This window comes from Pipistrellus kuhlii, unplaced genomic scaffold, assembly GCF_014108245.1.
Source record: "Pipistrellus kuhlii isolate mPipKuh1 unplaced genomic scaffold, mPipKuh1.p scaffold_m20_p_10, whole genome shotgun sequence".
Lineage (NCBI taxonomy): Eukaryota > Metazoa > Chordata > Mammalia > Chiroptera > Vespertilionidae > Pipistrellus > Pipistrellus kuhlii.
In genome coordinates, this window is record NW_023425405.1 from 35,752,161 (window position 1) to 35,760,736 (window position 8,576).

The window sequence follows — 8,576 nt, forward strand, 5'->3', positions numbered from 1 at the left end:
ACCGGACCAGAAACGCCCACAGGACCCGAGGGCAGGGACACCCAGAGCGCGTGCGGCCATGGGACAGACAACGGGACTCCAGCCCCTTTGAACTTAGCGCTCTCTTCTCAGGCAAGGGTAGGGGACAGTGGGGTCGACTTGGTGAGGAAGCTGAACAAAGTCGAGAGAGGCCTTCAGAGATGCCCCCAGACTGGGTTGGAAGTTGTACCCAGCAGCGGCCTTTGCTCTTGAAGGCCAGCACTCTGGGAACTGGAATAAAGAAGCCAAGCCCTTCCCTCCCACCCCACTCCTTTCTGTCCTGTGCAACATGTGAGAGAGAATGTCTCTTTTTTGGAGAGAGGGGAAAGGGACATTTAGCAGAATCAAGACTCACTGGACATTGCAACACTGTGTTCTCCACCCGACCCCAAACGTCTCCATGTTGCTCAAAGTCTGCAACTTCCCATCCCACCCTGTTTGGAATCTGCCTTCTCAGCAAAGCCTAAACACAGGGCTAGGCACACCCTCAATGTCATAACCATGTTGCCTTATTTCCCTTCAAGTTGTAACTTTTAAACCTGTAAGGAATAATTTTTTTAATGAGTTTTTATTTTTTTTTAATTTTTTTTAATTTTATATATTTTATTGATTTTACACAGAGAGGAATTGAGAGGGACAGAGAGTTAGAAACGTCGATGAGAGAGAAACATCGACCAGCTGCCTCTTGCACACTCCCTACTGGGGATGTGCCCGCAACCAAGCTACATGCCCTTGACCGAATCAAACCTGGGACCCTTCAGTCCGCAGGCCAACACTCTATCCACTGAGCCAAACCGGTCCCTGCTGTAAGGAATAATTTTTTAAAAATACCAGGGCTGGAGGGACCAGTGGAAGGCCACCCGACTTCCTGAGCCACTTGTCTTCTCCAGGAGGCGACGTGGACCCTCCCCAGCATTGCCTTGGGGATGTGATTCCTGTCATTAAACAGCAGGATGCGCTTAGGGTGGCTCCATTGGCACAAAGAACTTACCCTGAGCAGAGGCCAGGATGTCAAGCCTCTCCATGCTCCCTAGCTCTAAACCTAGATGGTGAATGGCAGTGTCAGAATCCACAGCCTGGGGTCGGGATGGGCCAGCAGCCCAGGCTCTGTTTTCTGGGCATCAGACTCAAGGAAGTCCTGGAAAACTATTGGCTTCTCTTTTCTGTTGCCTTCATTTTCTTCTGCAGGAGCACAGGCCTCAAAAAGGAGATTCCAGCGAGTGGGGGAGGGCGCCGAGAGCCCCTGTGACACACCCCTCCCCTGCCTGGAGTGTGCCAGCTCCTAAGTTACCCCTAAAGGCAAAGCGACAACAGCTGTGGTTCTAGGGCGCCCAGACGGTAGAGGCAGAGGCAGGGGCATGGTGCTGGCATGGCTGCTCTGCTCTGGTGTTCTGGAGCTGGCCTGGCACCCTGCCAAGAGTTCCAAACCCCCCAACTCTCCCTGCTGGCTTATTTTGGGCCAGGTAGCTCCACAGAAAGTAAGGCTAACCTGACTAACACTAGCCACTACTAATGGAGGCTCCTCTTTCGGTTAGAGTGGACAGAATGACGAGAAAACAGACCCTCCCTGCCTGGGTGTCTGGGGGAGCTCCTAGGTTCCTAGTCTCAGACAACACTCTGGAGGAGGATGCTGAAAAGGCCCAAATCAAGGTCCAGTTCCTGGGGTTGCCTACTTTAAGCTGGATCATCACTAGAGCAAGAGTGACATGTCATGAAAGCGAACTCTCTGGACCATGAACACCCAGTGGTCGGTTCCTGCGCCTTTTGTCCCTTTGCATGTGAGCTAAGATGTCTGGAAGTCAGGGAAGCAAAGGAATCTGGACCTGGAAATGGTGCCATACCCATGAGGCTGGGAGGGGAATATTGGTGGGCTTCACCCAACCTCCCAAACAGGCTTTCATTCTTGTCTACGTCTATCTTCTTGGGGTTCCCATTTGGCCCATTGGGATGACAGGTCATGCGTGGACCATTCACTTTTGCAGGAGCCCTTTAACTTCTGAACAGAGTTCCAGCCCCTCTCTTGCAATAGCAGCTGGATGGATGCGAATATTGCACAAAATGTGGCGCTGCTGGCTTCTTTGGGGCCAGCTATTTGGGCATCATTAAGTTATTTGTGCTTAAGACAGTAACATTTTAAACTCATTGTAGGGACTTAGGGTTGCAGCAACTGCCATTCACTGCCGAATGAACAAGTGTGCATTCATGAGCATCCTTACCCAGCCTTTTTCTGTGAAATATTTATCTCACGCCAGGGAAGTGCTTGTTGCAAATTTGCCTCCCCCCCCCCAAAAAAAAACCTGCAAATTTTCAACGCATGTAAGACACAACTTGACTCCCAGCACCCCAATAAAAAGTAGTCTCAGTTCCTTTTCCCCATCACCCCCTCCCCCATTCCCCACTGCCTATCACTGTTCACCTCCACACTACCCCCTGGTGAAGCCCAAGCGGATGGAGAGATGGGGAGCAAAGAAGGACCCGTGGCTGACCTCATCCGCAAAACATGAGCACTTTCCGAAGCTGCTGATTGGAACACATTGTCTCCGGACATCACAAAGCTAGCGTTTGGGCTTCTGCGTTTTCTTTGGTTTTCACTGAAAACAGATTCACTGAGACACCCCCTCTCCCCCCCTTTCCCCAACGTGTGTGTGTGTGTGTGTGTGTGTGCGCGCGCGCGCGCACACACACACACACACACACACTTCCCTCATCCCTACTTTTTTTTTCCCCCTCTTTTTTTTTTTTTTTTTAAGCAATGCTTTGTTGTGTTAAAACTAGTTGGACGAGTTGGGGTGTTGCTGCTGCTCCCGAGGCCCTGGCCAATGGAACCCGATCCACCCCGCTGTGCGTAAGCGTGCAATTAAGGATTTAACCAAGGCTGTGCTGCGCCTCCGCCAGCAGTCCGCCCGCCAGAGACACAGCTCCGCGACTCCCAGCCTCCTCCTCGCCGCCGCCGCCGCCGCCGCCTCCTCCTCCTCTTCCTCCTCCTCCCTCGCTCCCACAGCCATGTCTGCTTAGACCAGAGCAACTCCGCCGCCGCCGCACCTCGGCAGCAGCCGCCGCCACCGCCGCCGGGACAGCCGCCGCCCGCCCCGCGCGCCCGCCCGCCGGGGAGCGATGACAGGGGTGTTTGACAGGAGGGTCCCCAGCATCCGATCCGGCGACTTCCAAGCCCCGTTCCCCACATCCGCGGCCATGCACCACCCGCCCCAGGAGTCGCCCACTCTGCCCGAGTCCTCGGCCACCGACTCCGACTACTACAGCCCCGCGGGCGCGGCCCCGCACGGCTACTGCTCTCCTACCTCGGCCTCCTACGGCGGCAAGGCGCTCAGCCCCTACCCGTACCAGTACCCCGGCGCGGGCGGCGCCGCCGGCGGCTACCCCGCCAAAGCCTACGCCGACTATGGCTACGCCAGCCCCTACCACCAGTACGGCGGCGCCTACAACCGCGTGCCCGGCGCCGCCAGCCAGCCAGGTACGGGCTCTGGAGGGGCCAAGTGGGGTGGGTGGGAGATTGGGGGTCCCCCTCCACGCCATCCACTGCAGTGGGGGTGGGGGGGGGCGCATGTGGCAGAAGGGAGTGGGTCCCCAGGCCAGCACTTCAGGGGGAGTTTAGTAAGAGAAGCTGGTGGGGGGTTCGGGCCAGGGTCTCTCCCCTCCGGCACCTTGCTTGGGACTGGGATGGGGTTGGGTGGGAAGGGGGTGCTCTGTCGCTGGGTTCCCAGCTCGCCTGGTCAGGTAGCAGGCTGGGCTGGAAAGGGAGTAGGGGTGGAGAGGAGAAAGAATCTAGCAGCCCCGGTGGCGTTTGCGTAATACAGGGGAGGTTGGTTGCTGGAATTTTGGGTAAGCGTGCTCGGTGGGTGCGAGTGGGAGTGGAAGGCTGCTTGCGGGGCTCCGTCGCCGTCGGGGTTTGTCTGAAAGCAGCCAGGAGCCAGGGTCGCGTCGCGCTGGAGCCCGGAGCGCTCCGGGTGGGATGGGGTGGGGGCCTGGGAGCCGCAGGCTGCCTGAGGAAGGGGGGGAGGAGGAGAGCCTTGCAGTTTACCCAAAGCAATGCCAGAAACACAAAAAGCCATATAAAGATGGAGGAGGGTTGCTGAGGGGTCACGTTATTGAACACTTTGTTTCTCCCTCTTTGGGTGCCTAAAATTTGTCTTCTTCCTCCCCACCTCCTCCTTCTTCAGCTGCCTTGAAACTTAGGCGGAGAGTTTAAGAGGGTTTAGTGAGCTTGGGCGGTAAAGAAAGAGAGGCATGAGGTCTCCTTGGAGAGGTTTTGCTGGTCGGGTTTGATCTCTTCCCACCAGCACATTAATAATCCTGCTAATATTAGCATCCCCTGCTCTGGCAGAATCCAGACCACAGCCCTCATCCTCCACCCTTCCTCTCCCAGGAGCTGGCCACACACACACACACACACACACACACACACACACCAGGGAGAGGCTTTCCGCCCCTTCCAGAGATGGGCACTTCTGATAAGGTGGGAAAGGGGACTTTTGGCTCCAGGGCACCTTTGGAAAGCATGCGTTCAGAAAGTCTCAAAACCCCCCCCCCCCTCCTCCCCGTCCTCTATACTCAGGATTTTGAGAAATTCGTCCTGACCTGCTGCCCCTTTTTTACGAAAACACCCCACCAACGATTTCTTTTCAATGTGTGACTTCTTGTTAAACTACATTAAAAAAAGACAGCCATGGAGGGAGAACGTCTTCTGTTCCTTTCTCAGTGTCTCTGCATTTCCTGCATAAGTGAAAGATTTTTTTTTTTCCTTTGGGCCCAAGAACGTATTAAGTCTATTTGTAAAAGAAACCAGACACATCTGTGCCCTCCCAGATCGGCAGGGAGATTATGGGGGCTGCATAATCGGCCCTCTGTCTGCCATGGCCCGGACCGCTTGCTACTGAATGGAAGGAGCACAGTTTTGCTTGTGGGACTTTGAACTTTGGAGACCTCGGTTAGCATCTTCCCAGCGCTTGGGTCCGGCCTCGGTGGGCTCCCGAACAGACGCTGGCAGGGAGGGGATGGCCATGGTCACTCCAGAAACGCACGAGAGCGTAAACACAAGTCCTCCGGGTGAAGCTACAGGGGCGCAGAGGAGGGAACTGTGCTGTCCAGCGCGCTTTTCGCCAGCCCCGGGGAAGCTGGATGAGCCGCGTAGGGAATTGATCCGAGGCTGACTACCTGGCCTTTGCAACCTTCGGGGGAGGGGCACGGGTCTCCCCGGGTCGTGTGGAGCAGAGGTGGTAGGTAGGATGGGGAACCCCGAGGGAAGCCTGCCCGGGAAGAAACCCCAGGCCTGGAGGTGAGGGTTCTGCAAAAGCGCCATTGTCTGCGGACAAGCTCTAACCGGTTCTGTTTTTTTGCTTGTTTAGAGAAAGAAGTGGCCGAGCCCGAGGTGAGGATGGTGAATGGCAAACCAAAGAAAGTTCGCAAACCCAGGACTATTTATTCCAGCTTTCAGCTGGCTGCGTTACAGAGAAGGTTTCAGAAGACTCAGTACCTCGCCCTGCCCGAACGCGCCGAGCTGGCCGCCTCGCTGGGCCTGACGCAAACACAGGTAAATGCGGGCCGCGCCGGGCCGGCCAGGGCCCCGCCTGGGCTGCGTGCCTGGCGGGCCCCGCGGTCCTGCCCCCGCGGGCGGGCGGGAGGGCGGGAGCCGATCGGAGGGCGCCTGCGGGCGATCCAGGCGGACAACCACTCTGCGCCCTTCCCTCAGTAAGGCAGACCCGCGGGCGCCGCCTGCGACGGTGGGGACGGGATGGAGACGCCGCTCATCCTGAGATGCCCCCCGCCTCGGGCCCCCCGGGGGCGAGGGGCCGCCTCCTAAGGGACACGGGGAGGGTTGCTTCTAGGACGCTCTCGCAGAGAAACTGGAGAAACTGACCAGTGATGTGTGCCACGCACGCAGCCTCTCGGGCCAGCCGGGCCCGTCGGTCTCGCGGGGGTTTCAGGCCCAGAGAAGACAGAGGCCGCGGCCCGCGGGGCCGGGAGAGCTGGGAGAGGGGTCACTCCCTTCCCCGCTGCCGCGGAGCCTGGGGGTCGGAGGCAGGGGGGGTGCTGGGGGGAGGAGCAGCGGGGCGCAGTTGGATGGGGGAAATCTTCCCCGGAGGGTCCTGTTTCCATCACCCCCCACTCCAAGCCCTAGAGAAGAAGAAAGAATGTGGGAGTCACCGCCCGGGGCTGCAGGCGGATCCTGACCTTTCCGGGAGCCGGGGAGGGGGTGAAGGGAGTGGTGCGGAGACCTGGGGGACCGGTGCGGAGACCTGGGGGACCGGTGCGCTACCTGCAGGGACTCGCGCTCCGCTCCCGGTGTCGGCTGCACCGCCCCGGCCGGCACGGCGCGGCCGCGGTTGTGCAGACGTGGGCGCCGCGTCCCGTGCGCGCCGCGTGGGCCTGCAGGTGCGCGCACGTGGCTCCGGACACTCGCCTCTTCCCTCCCCCCCCCCCACTCCCTCCCCCTCCGGCCCCCGGCCCGCGCCTCCAAGCCACACAAAAGACAGCCTCGGGGTCGTGCCCTCGCGGCGGCTCCGGCGCGCCGATCCCGCCAGGGCGCCCTCTGGGGCCGGACATGCAGGCTGCGCCCCGGGCCCCGGTCCGGGACAGAAGGCCCAGAGCCGCGGGGGGCCGAAGATGCCTCAGAGTGTTCCGGTAACCTGTGCCTTTGTTCCTCCCTCCTCCCCCTCCCCCCCACCCAGGTGAAAATCTGGTTTCAGAACAAAAGATCCAAGATCAAGAAGATCATGAAAAACGGGGAGATGCCCCCGGAGCACAGCCCCAGCTCCAGCGACCCCATGGCGTGTAACTCGCCGCAGTCTCCGGCGGTGTGGGAGCCTCAGGGCTCATCGCGCTCGCTCAGCCACCACCCTCATGCCCACCCTCCGGCCTCCAACCAGTCCCCCGCGTCCAGCTACCACCTGGAGAACTCGGCTTCCTGGTACCCGAGCGCCGCCAGCTCCATCAACTCCCACCTGCCGCCGCCCGGCTCCTTACAGCACCCGCTGGCGCTGGCCTCTGGGACGCTCTATTAGACCAGCCTCTTTCTCTTGCTGATTTTTTTTTTTTTTTTTTTGGGACTGCTGTGTTTTGCTGTTTTAGAAAAATCATAAAAGAAAGGAATTCATATGGGGAAGTTTGGAAACCGGAAACAAAACAAAAAAGATTCATGTGTAAAGCTTTTTTTTTTTTTTTTTTTTGCATGTAAGTTATTGCATTTCAAAGGACCCTGACCCCCTCCTTTTTTTTTACAGACACTTTTTTTTTTTTTTGCGCAACTGTGGACACTATCAATGGTGCCTTGAAATCTATGACCTCAACTTTTCAAGAGACTTTTTTCAATGTTGTTTTAACCATGTAAATAAGTGTAGATAGAGGAGTTAAACTGTATATTCTGGATAAATAAAATTATTTCGATCATGAAAGCAAAATGTTCCTTAAAAAAATACTTCTTTGCTCGCCCCCTCCCCCCTCTTGTAATGGGCTAGCCATGCTTTATGCTGGCAATTAAAGAAAGAGAAGGTCTGCAGAGATCCAATAAGGCAAAAAGGAAAATAGAAATTGGGAGCTGCATAGATGCAGACCTTTACATGTTATATGTTGAGTGTTGCTTTCTATGCCTATATGCATATGTGGCCTGTTTATAGCACTGCTGAATAATATATATTTAGGTGTTTTGGGTGGGCTTTTTTTTTTTTTTTTTTGGCCTAACTACAAAGACGTTTAGATAATTTTTAAGTTTAACCCCAAATTGTTTCAGGTAGAAAGAAATACTGGAATCACCCTGTGTGTGAGTAAGAAAGGGGCAGAAATCCCTCAATAACCACTCTGAATTCTAAGCTCAAAGCAATTATGGTGGAGAGCTGCCCTCCCCATCAGCCTCTGTGTATTGCTAGAGCAATTAGACAAATTACGCTCCTTTCAAAGGGCGCTTCCAGAGATGAGAAAATGAAAAACTTGTGGGGGGGGGGAATTTCCCCTCTTACTACATTTTTAAAAAATCTGAAATGTTTGCAGCAAGGCAAATAGTAGTGCCTTGGACTCCTTGGTGTATGATTATAAATGTATCTGAGCTCTTTCAAAGAGAGGGAAGGATCCCAGGATTTGAAAACAACGATGGGCCTGAATCAGCAGGCCAAGCAGGCAGGTGGGGGGCATTATTCTTCTGCCAAGAGGGGGAATTGTGGGGTGGGGGACTGGAAAAAGAAAGCACTGCGGCCCTGTGTGGGTTTCATTTTATGCGAGATAATGCTCTAAATACAAATCTTTTCTTCCCCTGCTTTACCACTCTGGGTTTGTTTTTTTTTTGTTTTTTTGTTTTTTTTTGCAGGAAGGAGTTCCTTCTGCTTTGCTTTTACATAAAACAGTGGCAAAGCAGGTTCCAAAGGATGGGAAATTGAATCTGTTTGCAGGGATTGCTCCTTTGTGAAGCCTTCTTTGAGGCAGAGAGGCAAGACTTGCTGCAACCTAGGCCTGTGCGGGTCCTTCTCCCCACAGGGTGCATCTAGGCATCAACCGTGTGGTCAGAGCTTCAGCCAGGTCTGCAGCTGTGCTCCGGGCCAGGCTTGCAGGCG

General features: G+C 55.8%; 1 protein-coding gene across 1 annotated transcript; it reads left to right on the plus strand.

Moving 5' to 3' along the window:
• Nucleotides 1-2,897: 2,897 nt before the first annotated feature.
• Nucleotides 2,898-7,427, plus strand: DLX5 (distal-less homeobox 5). Its single transcript, XM_036429350.2, has 3 exons — nt 2,898-3,490; nt 5,382-5,566; nt 6,705-7,427. Exons 1-3 carry the CDS (start codon nt 3,133-3,135, stop codon nt 7,035-7,037), a joined length of 876 nt encoding a protein of 291 aa, XP_036285243.1. The 5' UTR covers nt 2,898-3,132; the 3' UTR covers nt 7,038-7,427.
• Nucleotides 7,428-8,576: the final 1,149 nt, after the last annotated feature.

Excerpts from the sequence above, each read along its gene's own strand:
- DLX5 (XM_036429350.2), top strand. The coding sequence starts at position 3,133 with ATGACAGGGGTGTTTGACAGGAGGGTCCCCAGCATCCGATCCGGCGAC. Across the intron at positions 3,491-5,381 it reads CGGCGCCGCCAGCCAGCCAG|AGAAAGAAGTGGCCGAGCCC; the intron begins GTACGGGCTCTG and ends TTGCTTGTTTAG. Across the intron at positions 5,567-6,704 it reads TGGGCCTGACGCAAACACAG|GTGAAAATCTGGTTTCAGAA; the intron begins GTAAATGCGGGC and ends CCCCCCACCCAG.